Raw genomic sequence first — 17,383 nt, 5'->3', positions numbered from 1 at the left:
AGTTGGGAAACCAAACAATTCATCAACAATCCAAATCTTAAATTCCCTAAAAGTTCTATAGAAAAAAAAGGACTAGTTTTTGTCGCTCATTTTTTTCTCTTTGCCATCCATAAAATTTCAACACTCATGGTCTCTTTAATCAAATTGTCGAGACGCTGAAAGAAGTAGAGATAACCCCATGTCTTTAGGAGGATCTGTCAAGCCTCAGCTGCAGAGTTGTGGAAATATATTGAGTTACCTGGATGGATCATCCATGTGAGAAAATAACCAGTTGGTCGCCCCAGAGCATTAGAAGTATTTATGGCAATGAAGCTGGTTAAATCCCATCGAGACGAGTTGTGCAGCTATCTCCTTATATTGCAGAGAAACTATGAAACATATTAAACCTGAGTCAACTAACTCATATATATTAAAAAAAAAAACTAACTCATATAATATTATTTTCTTCGAGTCCTTTGCCTGCTTTCTGGTTTGTTAAAGGCTTCTAAAAAATTCATCAAAGTTAATAGCAAAACAAAAACACCAGAGCACTTCACTTGCTGATGACAATGGGCCTGGGCGACTCCGAGCAGCACCGTAAACCTACATATTCCGGCACGGGTCCTCTTTCTAGGCGACGATCATGGTGCTGCTCTTTCGCCGTACCGCCGGCGAGTCCTGATGTTCGTTCAATTTCATCTCGTAACCACATACAAGCCAAGACCCAGACCCAGCCGCCGCAGCATCGGAGGACCAAACCGGTACCTTGCTCACCGCAAAGCTCTAGATCTGCTTTAATCGACCCTCGTCGGATCTTATCTCCGGGTCGTGTTTCTCCCATAGATTCAGATCTCAACATCAACCCTATGCAAGAGACTAGTCATGAAGAAGAAGTGGTTGTAGATTCGTTACCAAATCTTCGTTCAGAAAGTTTCCGAGCACCTAAGATCGAGACAAGTGTCTCAGATTCGGCTAGGGTGAGTCTGAACGGTGGAGTTTTGGTGCTGGAGCTTAGCTCGGAGGTTCTATCAGCCAACTCGGATGTGTTCGCTGCTGCTTTGATTGCTGCTGACAAGTCTTCTTCACCTTTGCAAGTCTCTGATGTGGAGAATCTTGGCGTTTTTAAGGAAACTCTACAACTCATGTTTGAGGAACGCAATGGCAACGGCATTATCAAGAAGCTCATGAAAATGGGTGTTTACAGAGCCATTGATGTACTCGAGGTAGCCGCTGGAATCAAATTCTCTAGAGCCGTCTTTTCGTGCCTGGAGTATCTCCGAGCTGTTCCGTGGACAGAGGACGAAGAGGAAAGACTGAGGAGAGTTCTTGCAGTTCATAACTTGGATGATGCTGAAATTTTGGCAAGGTTTAATTCTAACGAGACAGAGAACAACACACAAGAGAGCTTATCGAAGCAGCTTGTTTGGTCAATAACCTCTTGCAGCCATACAAATCCTCCTAGAAACGAGCTCAAATCTCTGGTGAAAGGTATTCTTTGCAAAAGTTCAGTGTACGAAAAAGAACAGCCTGAAATCAACAAGGAAGAGATATATAAAGCAGGCAAGTACTGTGTGGATTCACTTGTTAAACTGTTTGGAAAGGGAAGTAGTAACAAGAGCGGAAAGCCATTGGTTGAAGGTATATCGAGGGAAGTGGAGAACATTAATTGGCTGTTGGAAATCATGATAGACCGGGAGATAGCAGAGGAATTCGTGGAGATATGGGGGAAGCAAAGAACGCTAGTGGAGATGCATGAGGAAGCGTCGCCGATGGTGAGGTACGAATTAAGCAGAGTAACAGGGTTAATGTTTATTGCAATGGGGAAAAGGAGAGTGCAGTGCGGAGGAGAAGCAAGAGCGGGGCTTGTAGATATGTGGTTCAGGCCAATGTTGCTAGATTTCGGGTGGCTGCAAAGGTGCAAGAAGGGATTAGACATGAGGGAAGTGGAAGAAGGGATGGGGCAGACGCTCTTAACACTGCCATCCAAGCTTCAGTATCAAGTGTTCATGGAATGGTTCAGGTGGTTCTCTAAGCACGGGACTGAGTGTCCTAATCTCAGTAAATCATTTCAGATTTGGTGGCGCAGGTCTTTCCTTAGAGGTGTTGATTCTTCTTCTACTTGTAGGTGAGACAAAAGTGTTTAAGAGACACTGTTAGGGTGATAGCTTATGTAACTTTTTTCTCCTCTTGTATGTTGTTTCCACTTTGCTATGTTTGCATCGAAGCTAGTTTAAGTCTAAAAACAAAAAAACAAAAACACCATATAATATTAAGAAACAGGCTAAATGATAAAAGGAAGTGGAACAGAGAAGGAAGAACAAGATATACCTCTTTATTATTAGTTGCCTCCTGCAATGGAATGTTCAAAGAAAGAATACAGTCTTCCCTCTTATTTATATGAGACCTCCCAGATGAACAAAGGATCTTATCTTTTACTCCTAACTTGAAGCTCCTAAGGGGTCTAAATCTGATCTCATGTTGTTGCCACGCTCAACTTTGTCTAGCAAATGGAGGAAAAAGTCAAGAGCATCCTACAAGGCAGAATGGTGTTAGTGAGTGTGAAATTTTAATGAATTTAGTAAATAGATGAGGTGGTTTGGATAATATAAATATGTATAAGTTCAAATAATTTTCTCTTAAAATTAGGCATACCTCTGTTACAGGAATAGAGTACTTCCCAGATAGTAAACCATGTCCAAGCTTTGTCCTGCCACCAAAAGTTTAGAAAATGAATATGAAAACCTGTCATTCAATTGTCCCTCATGGAAATCAGATATAAAAAATATTGAATAGCATAGGAAAGCCATAAGAAAAACTTGAGGATGGATCATGAAGATACACAGAGCATGTACATATATATAATGTTAAAACCTTTTTTTTTATCTTTACAATGTCAAAAGTTCAACCGCATGATAATAGGAACTCCAGAGTATAAAAATTCTGGCAGAAACTCCAATTGCATTATTGAGGTCCAAAGTTGGATCAGCAGGAGCCGTTTCAAATGCCAACTTTTAGCTCTGATGTGAATAGTGTATCTGTAACAATTTCAGTACCAGAGCTTACTCCAGGAATTCTAAGAGTAAAGGTTTGTTTTGTATTTACTTATACAAGTTTTTTTTTTCTTTTAAAAAGGAAACATTGGCAATGCCATCTACCTGCAAATAGAGTTACCCTGAAATAAATGAATGGGTCGAGAAAAGAATCTGCAACGTAGCTGCCAAGTAGCAACTAGCAAAAGAAATGAAACGAGCATCCGTCTTTTAATGCAATTATATTCAACTTGTTTCAAGAGAGATTTGCATATAACATGTTGCAGATCATGTTCATGGTAATGGTTGGAACTATCCCTGTCTCCATCATATTGTGGGGCCTTTTGAGTATAGGGTCATGTCGTTTACGTATAATAAACACCAATCTCCTCAACCTAATGTGCTCTTTTTGGTTGCTAAAATTTATACATCCAAAAAAGATTAAGATTCAAATGAACAATTTAGGTACCAAACTGTGGTCTCTTGCATGGAAAGTGATATATATACTCTACAAGATACATGACTTTATTTGTCTTTGAACAGCCAAGTTCCTCACCGACCTGTGAGCTTGACCATCCACGCACCACCCAAGTATAGCCCCAGAAGCGGCGTTGCTAGGAGCATCTGAGTGACAGGGTCTGTCGAGGGCGTGACAACAGCTGCTACAACCACCGCACCCACCACCACATATCTCCATATTGAAAGCATTTGATCTCCCGACACCACCCCTACTTGTCCCAGGAGTAACTGAATTACCGGAACCTGTTAAAACCAACAAAAAAGTCAAATTCCAAATGGTGAACATACCAAAAAGATGTATATTATTCTCACTGACACTTACCTGGAAAGAAAGGCCGGTGCTGAACATAAGAACTAGCACAAACTCAAAGTACTGGTCGATAGACCAGAGAGATTCAACCACACCTTCAGCGTAATTCACAAAGAAGTTCAAGGCAGCAGGGGTTAACACCCAGTAGGAGAAGGCAAGTCCAGCATAGAAGAGCAAGGAGGAACCAAACACAATCGGCCCCAGAAACCTTCTCTCAGCTCGTGTCAGACCAGGAAGTACAAAAGCTATGATCTCATACAAGATCACTGGACTCCCTAGTAGAAGCCCACAGTAACCTGAAACCTGCACCACAACAAACAAACAAAAGAAATCATCTTTCTTGTTCATTTGAGGAAGCTAAAGAGTCCAAGCGGCTCTCTGACCTTTAAAGTAGTGAAGAAAAACTCGCCAGGAGCTAGCTGAAGAAACCTTACGCCCTGATTTTTGACTGGGGCTTCAAGAAACACGATTAGATCTTTGGAGAAGGCGAAGCAACCCGTGATCGCAGCTCCCACGGCCAAAACAGAGACGAAGATTCTCTCACGGAGCTCCTCCAGGTGATCGAATATAGTCATCTCTTTGTCATCAGGGAGCTCCTCTTTATCTGGATAGAGAAACTCATAGATGGAACTTGATTTATCTTCTTGCTCAAAGGATGCATCTTCTTCCACACCTGTTTAAAAAACAATTCAAGAAGAGTATATATCAAAATGACAATCCTTGATCATCCGACAAAATACAAACAAGAACACATGAGTGTTTGAACATACCTGGTCTGTCTTGTACGGCAGAGCCAAGACTAGAAGTAGTTTCCGTTGGTGAATCGCCGGAATTTTCATCGAGAGCTGACAAGCGAACCACGGGTCTTAAGACTTTGCCACACCGTCGCGTTGCACCGTATCGGAGTCCACCTTCCTTCCACGAGTTGCAGAATTTCACAGTGTAGTAGTAGGGACGCTTTCTAGGCGAATCAACATCGCGACTTGTGAGGTGGAAATGGTGGATTAGAGCAGCAGAGCTCGTGCTTGTGCTCCCCATATCTTCTTCTCTACGATCAATCAGTCCTTTGCAAGAGCGTCAGAAAACGATTGGTTCCAGTTCGCTAGAGTTTCCTTTGCCTCATCAAAATTTACACAACCCAACCCAATCCTTTCGTCTGTTTTTCAACACTTCCGCCATAATAATAATCTACACAATATGATGAAAACGACGTCTTAGAGAAAGCAAAGCCCATCACGGCCCAGACACTTCCTCACAAACATAGGGAAACTCTAGTTGGACATTTCTTTGGGGTTTTCGGTTAGACCATAAAGAAAAAAATGATCAACATATTTTATTTAATAGATCAAAAGACTTCAATACCTTAGATATTATAAATACAAATAAAATATAAGAAAAAATAAAAAATATTAGATTATATGTTTTTAAAAGTTGATTTTTTTTTATAAATTTGAGAACAAGATAACACTTAGAAATTTCATAAAACTGGGATAATATATTTAAATAATTTATTTTTTTGATACATTATATTTTTAGATATACTCGGTCTTTTCCAAACTATACGCACTATAAAATTAGTTTTAGTACGATAAAATCAAATTAATTAAAACAGAATCGAAATAGAAAATGAGTTTGGGTTTGATAGTACTGAATAAATCGAATGGATATTTGATATAGTAACCAAAACTGAATAAAAATAAGAAATTGATTAGTTAAATATTAGTATATTTATAAATAAATTTTAATAATATATACATAGTTTATTTTATTATTATATTCATAACTAAAACATTAATTTTAATAATTTATTATTTTGTTTGACGTTAAAATTAATATAATTTTTGCCATTTTCATCCAAATAAATAAAACAGATTTTTATTTGTAATGGTAAATATTTGTGCTAAAATATATTTATATAATAATATTATGATATTATTATTTTCTTTCTTTTACTTTTATTTAAATAATGTGGAAAATATTATATTTAAAAGATAGAGTAAGGAATACATATTGAAAAAAGACCAAAATAGCACTAAATCAAGTTTTTGTCACAAAAATAACATCACAAAGAATAAAATGACCAAAATAATTTTTATTGAAGGGTAAATATGCATTTATAACCTTTAGGTTAATTAATTTACCACTTAGGATTTAGATTTAAAGGGTGGAATTTTAAGAATGTGCTCAAATATTTAAAAATAAAAAATAAATATTAAAATTTTCAAAACAAAAAGGTGCTATTTTGGTCATTTTATTTTTTGAGTGCTATTTTTGTGACAAAAACTTGAAAAATGCTATTTGAGAGATTTGCCCATACATATTTATGTTTTAATTAGTTTTGATTTCTAATCATATAAACTAAAATTTGTTACAAAAGATAAATACACCTCTTATCAGTTCTGTAACCTTCATCTAACATAACAACAAACAATTCAGAAAGAACATCATGTATAGCCTCTGCTTGTAGATGCAACTTGTCGTTGACAGAAAACCTGTGTATTTGATTCTCGATTTCAATCCAACTTACGCCTGCTTCTTTACTCACTCCCATTGCTTTCATTCTCTTGATCGTCTTCGCCCTCTCCTTCCACTGTCCTCTAGATGAGTATATGTTGGCTACAAAATATGAGGAGCTGAGCTATCAGGTGAAGACAGTAATAACTGCTCAGCGGCATATCTCCCCATTTGAGCGTCATTATAGAAACTACAAGCACCAATCAGTGCATTCCAAACATGACAGTCAGGTTTCTTAGGCAATGACTCTATAAAGCTCTTTGCTTCTTCTAGACGACCAGCTCGGCCCAACATGTCAACGATACATGCATAATGCACCGGGCTAGGCTCGATTCCATGGACATCTTGCATAGTTTTCAAGAGCTCTTGGCCTTCGTTGATCAACTTTACATGGCTACAAGCATGGAGCAGTGACAAAAAGGTAACATCTGTGGGATTCACGTCTTGCCTTATCATTTCTTCGTATAGTTTCAGGGCAGCCAATCCGTGTCCATGGCGAGCAAACGATGCGATCATTGAGCTCCATGAAACGAGGTTCCTTTCTGACATTCTTCTAAAGACGCTGAGTGAATCATCTAGATCCCCGCGTTTGGAGTACATGCTGATGAGTCCGTTGTTAACAGAGGTGTCACCGGAGAATCCTCGCTTGATAACCAAAGAATGAAGCTGCTTGCCTAAACCCAAGGAATTATCGACAAACGAGACTCCAAGAACAGCTGAAACTACGTTTGAATCTATCTCAACGCCAGCTTGAAGCATTCTAATGAAGAAATGTGTAGCCTCTTCCTCTGACCCATTTTTTGCTAAACCAGCTAACATCACAGTAATCGAAACTGCATTAGTTTCTTGAACAGACTCAAAGATCCTCCAGGCATCTTCAATGCTTCCACATTTAGAGTACATATCCATTAGCTTAGTCTCAATGCGTAACTCTGATTCAATCCCAAGTTTCCACAAAAGAGCATGAATCTGTTTCCCTTGTATTACCCTCCGTGACCCGGAACAAGCGGATAGAGCACTCATATAAGTTACTGAGTTTGGTTGAACCAATCCTCTACGCATCAAACTTAACAATCTTAAACCATCTTCATGCAACTCATTTTGTACCAAACCAGTAATCACAGCCGTCCAAGTGATGACGTTTCTTTGCCCCATTTCATCAAAAACCCGTCTCCCAGAAACCGAACATCCACTTTTGTAATAGGCCGTGATCAAAGCGCCCCCCGCGGTGATATCCTTGTCACAACCGCTTAAAACTGCTAAACCATGAATCATCTTGGTCACAAGACACAACTCTGGTGTATCGCAAACCGATAAAGCCATCGTCAAGGTTGCTTGATCAAACCCACCGGGTCTAAGCATGCTCTTAAGCAACACAAAACCGGACTCGATCTCTCTGTTCTTCAGCAACCCACTCAACACTTCATTCCGAGAAGAATTATTTCTCATGGGCATTTCGTCGAACAGCTTGAGCGCATAAGCTAACTCTCCGCGTGTTACGTAGAGTTTGAGCAAGGCGTTCCAAACAACGAGAGCCTTGCGATGGACGTCAGCATCTAAGGGCTCGAAAAAAAGCAGGGCTTTTGACAATGGACGCGTGGAGACTAGGACCCAGATGAGGAAACGAGCCTTCTCTGCCGCTGATGGATAAGAGGAGGCTCATATCGACGTGGTTGAGGAGAAAGGTCGAGACTTGATGACTTGGGCTCGCCTGGATTGGGATTTTCCAAGTGCATAAGATGGTGGACAAGCAAGAAGGAAGGTGAGGGGTCAGTTTCTGTATTATCACCCATCTCGAATTCATTCACCGAAAAGAAAACAGAGTAACTCAAAACACTGGTCTGCTCTGTTTTTGATAGAATGTGCTTCTCTGTGCCTCCACAGAATAAACCAAGACTGATTCATCATGCAGACTATGTTCGCAACGAATCTGTTACGAAGAGATTCATGCAGACTATGTTTGTTCATTTCAAACTTAATAAAAAGCATGATTTGAGTTATAAAAAAAAATCTGTATTCAGTTTTTGCAGTATTTTATGTTTTGTTTTGTTTTGAGTTTAGAGAAAATGAACTGTCCGGTTTTGGGTTATGATGGGGAGAGTCATTTTCCCGCCAGTTATTCACGTTATTTCCGTTTCTAGATAATATGCTCTCAGAATTTGAAATGACATCGTTTCGATGAAGCAAAAGCCCATCACGGCCCATAAACTTCTTCTAATGCTTGGCTTATGATGGGGAGAGTCATTTTCCCGCCAGTTTCCAACGTTTTCTTATGAGCAAAGAGTCTCGGGCGGAGAAATCCCTAAAACTGATTCGCGGGAGGCTCTGCGATCCTAAGTTCGTCTTCAGACCGCATTCCGTTTCTACAGACAGCAGCAGGTTTCAACTACTTCAGCTTCTGTCTGAAAATTCCGTAAAATTGGATTCATAAAAAAAACTGTCTCTTTCTTTTTAGCAAGTTGAAGTTCATTGTATCGAACTCTATCACGTAAGGATGCAACAACTCCATCTTGCAACTCGGTCCTCTCGGTTCTGAAAAAGATGTTGTATGCTCCTCCTTCAACTCTGCTTCTATATACTCCTCGTGGCTTTTGATTTCTTCCTCAATCTAAGAGAAGAAGTTGACAGGTAATAACTAATAAGCAGCTATTTTTCTGTAATGAGCAAAACACTTTCTTCCAATGAACTTGTTTTGATAATCTTTTCAGTTTATTGCAACACCTGCTGTCTCTACCAGCAGACTCAAGCTTCCCATGTGGATATGTTTCTCAGTTCAATGAAAAGATTAAGGTCCTAAATATCCACATCCAGTCAGTACTATGCATTAGCTTTTTTTATGATGCCAGTTCTTGTTCTAAAAAAAACTGATAATTTTCAATTAATGTGCATAGTATAATATCAGACACGAGATTTAAAGACATGCTGAGGACATTTTTAAATGCCAATTCTACTGTCAGCAGTTTGCTGAAGTTTATGTAAGTTCTTCATTTACAAGGGTGAGCTGTTTCTTGTTAAAATAGTGTCACTTCATCTGTGTTGAGGCGATCTCTTGATGTTCCGCGCTATTTCTTCAATGATTTTGGAATCCGGCCTCCTCTCTCTTGAAAACTTCAAATCAGCATTTTCAAGTATGCAAAGGCAACCAAAGTTGGAAGCCGTTAGAGGTACGATAAGCCAACTAGAGAAAAAATTAGAGTCACTCGATTCTGACTGAGGATTTGTTTTGCCAAGCTGCGGTGTTTACTTATACATTTTTCTTGGGGAGATAATTAAATCAGTTTGTGTCAAACTGTGTTGACTTGAGCAGATTGTTCTATACTGGAGCTTTATCTTTTAGTATGCATGAGGAGGTTAGAAGTGAAAGGCAGAGCTCATACAACTTCTTCAGTGTGATGAAAGGTAATCTGTTACTTGAACCTGGGGGAAAAAATGTGGGTTGGAGCACTATGAAAAATGACTTGGGGTCCCATGTGTGTTTCCAGAGTATAAGACGATACATGATTCTTTACAAACCTCGGACTACTATGCGCAAAATGTCTGCCTACGGGTAAGTGTATAGCTCAGATGAGATGTAATGGTTTGTATATGGTGGTGATCCAAAATTGTTGGCATGGAAGGCATTTGAGCACCTGAGAGAGCAGGAAGTTATATGCTGCGCAGAGAATAGAGGACAGTCTCAGACATGTGAGTACCGTCCCATGAAGCTTTTAATATCAGCCTCTGAGCTTCACCAGGGAATGAGATCTCATGCGTGTTGCCCATGTAAGTCCATTTTTCATCTATGCTCACTTTTGCCTGCTTTTATGTTTGTAAACTAATTACAAACTTGGTGATATATATTTTCTGCTGAAACAGACCATTCTTCTCAAGTTATTGGACCATTGATCTCTTTGCTTTATTTTGTTCGTTTGGTATGTTAAACAAGTCTCTAATGACCCCTGTGATATGTTATTACTTATTTCATAGTGAAGCTACATTGTTAAGAACCAATCTTTTCAACCTTTGCTGCCTTGCCAGTTATATAAATTACATATATTAGAGGGAGAGAGGGAGCTTGTCAACATAAAACTTAATTTCTGATTACCAGTTCGCACACAAAGAAGACTAACAAGTGGTCAACTATATCTACTGTACTGAATCCCATCTAATAACAGAAGTTTATACTCAAAGGTAGCTGTCCGAGAAACAGAAACTAATCTTCTCTTTGTGCCTGCGAGATCTCCTGACAAAGGGGTTAACCACTTCACTTACAGACTGTACTTGCTGTGTTAACTAACCAAGTAGTTTAATATCTTGAGGAAATATAGATTTAGAGTTTCTCACATACATATATCATCGTCACTTTGTGAGTTTCTTTCTCATGGATGGAACAAAGATAAAACAAAAACAAAAACAAAACAAAAAAGGTGAAAACTTCAGAAAGAGACAACAAAGGGTCCTTATTAAGATCTCTTCAAGTTGGGACCAAATTTAAACAAATCAGTAGGTGTAACCCTTGACGAACATTCCTTTCTTAGCATCTTCATTCTCTCCCTCCGCTGAGTATTTGCCGAGCTGAGCCAATGAGTTGGCCTTTGCCCTAACCAAGAGAGCCTTCTGCGAGTCCTCAATCTTCTCGGGCTTCCCTTGCCACGTCCTGAGCACAGAGTTCTGCAGGGCACGCGCGTAAGAGAAGGACACATGCCACGGGTTCGGGCTCTGGTTCATGGCGTTCAGGTTCAGCGTAGCCTCCGCTTCAGACTGTCCTCCAGACAGAAACATGATCCCCGGAACAGCCGGAGGGACTCTCCTCTTGAGCATGGTGAGCGTGTATTCAGCTACAGTCTCGGGAGAGGCCCTGTTCTTGTGCTCAGCGCCTGGGGTAACCATGCTGGGCTTCAACAATATCCCCTCGAACATAACATTGTTCTGCGCCAAGTAGAAGAACACCTCAGACCAGACTTTCTCAGCAACCTCAAGCGTCCTCTCAATCGGGTGGTCCCCATCAAGAAGAATCTCTGGCTCCACTATAGGCACAAGCCCGTTGTCCTGAGAGATGGCAGCGTATCTCGCTAAACCCCACGCAGCTTCCTTCACAGCTAGTGCTGAAGGACCGCAAGGAATACTCACAACTGTCCTCCTGCAACAAACACATATACATACTCAGATCAACAAAAAAAAAAAAAATCATCACAATGAATATACATAGCCAGAAGAACATCAACCTATAAGAGTCAAATTGTTAAAACTTTCAAGCTAAATTGTCTATTAGAGTCTAAAAAATCTGAGGGATAAGACATACCACTTGGCGAAACGAGCGCCTTGCTTGTAGTACTCAGCAGAACGTGAAGCCAATCCATCCAAGCCTTGGCACCAAGACTCCTCATTGGAGCCAGGAAGGGGAACCAAGCCCTGTATTAAAAAAAAAAAACATACGATGGTGAGTAAACAAGAATTCAAATGATTTGATCTGTTAATTGTTCTGAAAAGAACCTTGTCAACTTTGATGCCAGGGACGATGTTGGCATCGTTCAAGCAGTCGACGAACTTCTTGCCGTCTTTGGTGGACTGGTAAAGCGTCTCTTCGAAGAGAATAGCACCGGAGATGTAGTCTCCGAGGCCAGGGGTGGTTAGCAGAAGCTGCCTGTAGGCTTGACGGTTCTCCTCGGTGTTGTCCAACCCGATCGAAGCGAGCCTCTTGCCGCAAGTCGCGTTCGACTCATCGATCGCTAAGATACCTCTCCCAGGGGAAGCAATCGTTTTCTATTTTAACAGATTTAGGCGAATCATAATCAGAAGAATCATCACGTTAAAGAGTTCGAATCCAGTGTAAAGTGTAAAGCTAAACTATCAATTGAGAGCGATAAACACAAAGCTACACTAATAGGCGGTATAGTGGAAGGGAGACTCACGGCGGTTTTGACGAGTTCGTCGGAGTAAGAACCGGCGCGGATCGCGAAGGAGACGCGACGAGGAGGAGAGGGAGAGGCGGAGGGGTGGGCGAAGGAGCGGTGGCTGATCCGAGGAGAAGAGAGAGCGTTTAGCTTGACGAAGCTTGAAGAAGCCATGGTGATGATCTCGAAGACTCCGCTAGAAAGAGAGAGAGAGATCTGAGATTGGAGAGTGAGAGAATAGACAGGCAGAGAGGCTTTGATTTGATGCGAATCTTTATATATATTTGGCATCGATTCCCCCACCAACTCCCACCCAAGCGCCTCCTTTTCCATTTTACCATCATTACCCTTTCGTAAATGAGGGATATTACGGTAATTAGTTACTAGACGCCGTTGACCAAAACAAAAAAAATGTTCATTAGACGCCAACAACTAACGTTCATTAATTTATGTTTTTGTTTCAGCAAGTAAAAAGCTTTTACCAGACACGCTGTGCTAACTCCAATGGGATACCAAAACACTCCAAATCTAATGTAATTTCATTCCTCCAAAACACTCAAATTTAATATAATTTCATTCCAATGAAACACCAAAAATAATATTTTCTCACTAAATTCTGTGTGATGAATAGTATTACACCAAGTTATATTTTATCATTTTTCATTGAATAGTATAATTCAATTATTATTATTAATCAATTCAAATTTGTTTCAATTGTTGCTATTCAGTTCAAATTTGTAACTAAACATAAATATATTATACTATATATATTTATATTATTTTTACATAAATTAAAACATTGATTATGATTTTTATTTAAGTTATATTTAATACTATTAAATTCACCAAACTCTAAAATAATTTTTTATTTTATAATATAGTTAAACATGTGTTACTAACTAAAAAAAATTACTAAAATAAATATATTTTTATGTGCTGTTGATAGTTAATCTTTTGTAATTTTTAATATAGTATTTTATATAAAATAAATACATGAATAATATTGTTAAATCAAAAATATAAACGTAAACAATTTTATAAACATAAAATTACGAAAATTTACAAACAATCAAAGTGTGATAAACCAATTATGTATCAATTTCAAATAATAAAAATATTAAAATTATTAAAATATAAAACATCAAATAATATATGATATACTTGGAGATAACAAAAAAAATTTAACACCAAAACACCAAATTTGGTGTAATTTTAACACTAAATTTGGTGTCATGGTTGGAGATGTTTTAAAAGTATCCATAATGGTTGGCTTTATTTTCATCTTTAAAAGTTTACTTTTTTCAAAAAGAAGCAAAAAAAAAACATTTCTCTCAATGGTTTGCTTCATTTTCTCTTTTCAAAAATAATATTATAAATATATTCTATCCACACTCAACTATATTATATCTTCACTTTATTATTAATTGTTAATAATACTATCTTATGACTTTTCAAATTAACTATTTTTACCCGAATATTTTATTTTAACAATAATCCAACACAACTATTACTTAATATAACATTATAGATTAGTGCACAAACATTAACAAATAAACAAAGAACATTAAACTTTATTAGGAACATTAAATATATAATTTCGTACAAGTAATCAACTAAAATATTCCAAACTAAAAAAACATACTTAATTATCTTACATTCTTCTAAACTCAGTTAAATTTCTTTAAAGTGAATATTTTCATGTTCGTCGATATTAATATCTAATTAGGTGAAAATAATAATATAAAATTCAAAATTAATTGGGTGATACTAACGTATATAATTTATTTCATCAAAAACTAAAATAAAAGGTAAAAACTAAATTACAATTAAAAATGTTCATCTTCAAAAAATAAGATATTAACAATATATCTTCAAATTTGAAGAAAAACTGTTCATTATTTCATTTTGAAATAGGAAATAAATTACCATTGAAATAAATATTTTTTCAAATAAAGCAAAAAAATGAAGCATCATTGGAGATACTATGAAATTTATAATCAAAAAGCACTTGTTACCAATAGTTTATATAATTACCAATATGACATGACATTTTATAAAATATGAATTTTAACTCGAAATTAAGTAAAAGAAATTACCAATAGTTTATATAATTTCTACAAGTAGTTTAATATTAAAACCTCACATCCAGACCAATTAAGGTTCGAATTGCGGTTTGAATGTGGTAAAGCCCAACTATTGTTGTTTCTTCTACCCAAAATACCCTTTTTATTATACCCCTTGCCTCTTCTTAAAAGCCAATAAAAAGACTGCCAATCGGATGCCATTGCTATAGTTTTCTTAATAAATAAATACTTAAATTATATATGACCTAATTTATAACTCTAACAAGTGTGCGAGAGAGAAGGCCCGGATACCCAATTTATAATAAGTTGGGCTACGAGTAAGTGCGCATTTATAAAACAAATAGGTAAACGGGATACCTTCTCGAGTAATTGGTTGTTGGGCCAAGTATTAATGGGCTCAGTTCCAGTTAAAGATTAAGGAGTCTACGACGGCTTAGGCTGTCATTGCCTGTACATAGCTCGAAGCTTTCGTTATCTTTTGCGAAAAGCCCCATTTGCGGACATACGTCCAAACATTGGTGTTAATCATCGTAATCAGATGAGGAAAATGTGAAAGAAAAGAAAGAGCTAAGAATGTGCAAGTTCCCAGAAAAGTATCAAAATGAGAAAGTAAAACTATTTTGTTTTTATCTTACCCAAAAACAAAAACTACCGTGCTTTTATCATACTTGCTTACATATACATATCTCTGTTTTACATGTTTCTCAAAATTTGAAAACTATCAAGTACGAATGTACGATTGGTAGGTATGCAAAATTTATATTTAAATTATAATTAAAGTGAATTTTATCAAAATTTATCATTTTGTTTTTCACAGAAGTTTAATCCAAATGCACTTGATGGTATGTCACTCACTCTTCTATTTTATTACAACAGAAGTCACAACTTTTATTCATGTGTGATTTTTTTAAAAAGATTGATATTTCTTAGAAAATCATATTTTATTTATTTCTATTTAACATGTTGACATACTTAAGATGTCACATTTTATATAATCAACACATATATAACTTCACCTATAAAATTGTTTTAATTTTACTTTTAATTATAAAAATTCTGTTGACAAAAATCTAAAAAAGTCTTACAAGAATATTTAAATATTTTATATAATAATGCTTTAATTAATTTGGAATTAGTAGTATTCAAATCAATTTAAATTAATTATATGAATTAAATATTAAAAACTATACTAAATTAATAATAAATTTATTTTATTTTTTTAAAATATTTTATTATAAATATGATGCACCATTAAAAGATATTTAATGTAAACCATGTATAAAATTTACTAAAATAATAATCTAAATTATCTGAACATAACAATATATTTATTTATAAAATCCTCATATATATTAAAATTATAGATGCAAAATTATATTTTAAACACAACAAGGAAATATAAATGATCCTAAGAAAATACATATTCTATTGTATAACTAAATAAATGTTAAAAATATTTTAAAAATCTTATGATGATGACAAAAACATTTTTCATGCAAACTGTAGAAATAATAAATATATATTTTGAAGGGTGTTATCTTTTTGATTATTTCAATTAAATTGTATAAAAAAGTCTTTATATATTAATAATGTCAAATAAAAACTTAAACAATAAAATTATAGAATTACATTATATATAGCATTAAAATATAAATCATATATTTAAATGTTTACGATTATATCAAAGTTATGTATTTATAACCTAAACATAAAAAAAGTAATCGAGAATAAAAAATAGAAAAGGTTAAAGAAACCCCCCCCCCCCCCTCCCCCCAAAAGACCAGTTCCTATACTTTTGACTTTTGAGAACAAGATAATTGAATTACTAATTAGTAATAATGAACCATTTGATATTGACATACTATATTGACCCATTAATAAGATGTATATATTTTAATAGATAAGAAGACTTATATATTATACAAATCCTAGTTTAAATTTATATATGTTTGAATTACATTACATAAAAAATTATGTTCTAATAATATACCTTTGAATCTGCATATTAAAAACAAATCAAAATTTTATTGAATATTCAATCATTTATTTTATTTCTATAAATATCTAATACTAAATGCTTAAAGATTAGTGTATACGAATATTTTAAATTTTCATAAAATTCAAAAAAATACTAAATAAGAATTATTTTTTACTACTACATAACTTAAATTGAAACTAGATTCATTTATTAGTTTTAATAATAGATAAGGAAGTAGAAAATAATTTTCAAATATTTTGAACTTTGCCTATATTAATCTGTCAGATAATCAAACACAATCTAACAAAACATTAATATAATAAGAAGCAACAAATATATGTTTAAAATAAAAATTGAATAAAACAAACAAAATTTAAAATTTAGGTATTTGAAAAATAATATAAATAATTAAATATATATATATATAAAAATGAAGACAAACATCCGCACGATTGTGCGGATCAAGCTATATTATAGTTTATATAGTATCTACTTTATACTAGGTCATAGTCTTTGTTGTAGTATTATTTATCGTGTTCACACACATTACATTCAATATTGAACCATCAATAAAAATACATTATTAGTTATTGTGTATACGAATGTACGATTGGTATGCAAGTACGAATGTACGATTGGTATGCAAACTTTTATATTTGAATTATAATTAGTGTGAATTGTATAAAATTAGCATTTTGTTTTTCACAGAAGTTTACTCCAAATCCCCTTGATGCTATGTCACTGTCTCTCTTTATAGTAGCCTGCTTCATACTAGGTCATAGTCTTTGTTGTATTATTTATCGCGTTCACACACACGACATTCAATATTCAACCGTCAATAAAAGTACACTACTAGTTATGGACAGGACTTTGGGCTGGGTGAACCTTTAAATTCACCACTTGATTTATGACTAATCAATGTGACATGTGGATAATTAAATAAAAATATTAAATATATTTAAAAATAGCTAAAAAATAATAATGTCAATTCTAAACCCTAAATTTTAATTTCTATGCCCTAAACATTAATTCTTAAATCCAAACACTATACCCTAAACTCAAATTCTAAACCTTAAACTCAAATTCTAAACCCTAAA

General features: G+C 35.6%; 3 protein-coding genes and 2 pseudogenes across 3 annotated transcripts; 2 read left to right on the top strand and 3 right to left on the bottom strand.

Annotated features, from left to right (window-relative positions):
* Window positions 1–476: 476 nt before the first annotated feature.
* On the top strand, window positions 477–2,207 carry LOC108806371 (BTB/POZ domain-containing protein At2g13690). The gene has a single exon (XM_018578464.2). It carries the CDS (start codon window positions 543–545, stop codon window positions 2,106–2,108), a length of 1,566 nt encoding a protein of 521 aa, XP_018433966.1. The 5' UTR covers window positions 477–542; the 3' UTR covers window positions 2,109–2,207.
* A 1,191-nt stretch (window positions 2,208–3,398) lies between these two features.
* On the bottom strand, window positions 3,399–5,002 carry LOC108806946 (sec-independent protein translocase protein TATC, chloroplastic). The gene is made up of 4 exons (XM_018579163.2): window positions 4,608–5,002; window positions 4,221–4,510; window positions 3,850–4,140; window positions 3,399–3,770 (listed from the first exon to the last, which is right to left on the bottom strand). Exons 1-4 carry the CDS (start codon window positions 4,873–4,875, stop codon window positions 3,561–3,563), a joined length of 1,059 nt encoding a protein of 352 aa, XP_018434665.1. The 5' UTR covers window positions 4,876–5,002; the 3' UTR covers window positions 3,399–3,560.
* Window positions 5,003–6,116: 1,114 nt separating this feature from the next.
* Window positions 6,117–8,430, bottom strand: LOC108808022 (pentatricopeptide repeat-containing protein At3g05340-like; annotated as a pseudogene).
* A 469-nt stretch (window positions 8,431–8,899) lies between these two features.
* On the top strand, window positions 8,900–10,623 carry LOC108808021 (origin of replication complex subunit 4-like; annotated as a pseudogene).
* Window positions 10,618–12,486, bottom strand: LOC108813216 (fructose-bisphosphate aldolase 3, chloroplastic). The gene is made up of 4 exons (XM_018585706.2): window positions 12,243–12,486; window positions 11,824–12,093; window positions 11,633–11,742; window positions 10,618–11,470 (listed from the first exon to the last, which is right to left on the bottom strand). Exons 1-4 carry the CDS (start codon window positions 12,396–12,398, stop codon window positions 10,831–10,833), a joined length of 1,176 nt encoding a protein of 391 aa, XP_018441208.1. The 5' UTR covers window positions 12,399–12,486; the 3' UTR covers window positions 10,618–10,830.
* Window positions 12,487–17,383: the final 4,897 nt, after the last annotated feature.

The sequence above is a fragment of the Raphanus sativus genome, chromosome 6 (assembly GCF_000801105.2).
Source record: "Raphanus sativus cultivar WK10039 chromosome 6, ASM80110v3, whole genome shotgun sequence".
Taxonomy (NCBI): domain Eukaryota; kingdom Viridiplantae; phylum Streptophyta; class Magnoliopsida; order Brassicales; family Brassicaceae; genus Raphanus; species Raphanus sativus.
Note: the sequence above shows the minus strand (reverse complement) of the source record. Positions and strands in the feature narration are given on the sequence as shown.

Coding starts and splice junctions, on each gene's coding strand:
- LOC108806371 (XM_018578464.2), top strand. CDS start 543: ATGACAATGGGCCTGGGCGACTCCGAGCAGCACCGTAAACCTACATAT.
- LOC108806946 (XM_018579163.2), bottom strand. CDS start 4,875: ATGGGGAGCACAAGCACGAGCTCTGCTGCTCTAATCCACCATTTCCAC. Junction 4,511..4,607: donor TGCCGTACAAGACAGACCAG/GTATGTTCAAAC, acceptor TTTTTTAAACAG/GTGTGGAAGAAGATGCATCC. Junction 3,771..3,849: donor GCACCGGCCTTTCTTTCCAG/GTAAGTGTCAGT, acceptor TGGTTTTAACAG/GTTCCGGTAATTCAGTTACT.
- LOC108813216 (XM_018585706.2), bottom strand. CDS start 12,398: ATGGCTTCTTCAAGCTTCGTCAAGCTAAACGCTCTCTCTTCTCCTCGG. Junction 12,094..12,242: donor ACGAACTCGTCAAAACCGCC/GTGAGTCTCCCT, acceptor CTGTTAAAATAG/AAAACGATTGCTTCCCCTGG. Junction 11,743..11,823: donor CTGGCATCAAAGTTGACAAG/GTTCTTTTCAGA, acceptor TTTTTAATACAG/GGCTTGGTTCCCCTTCCTGG.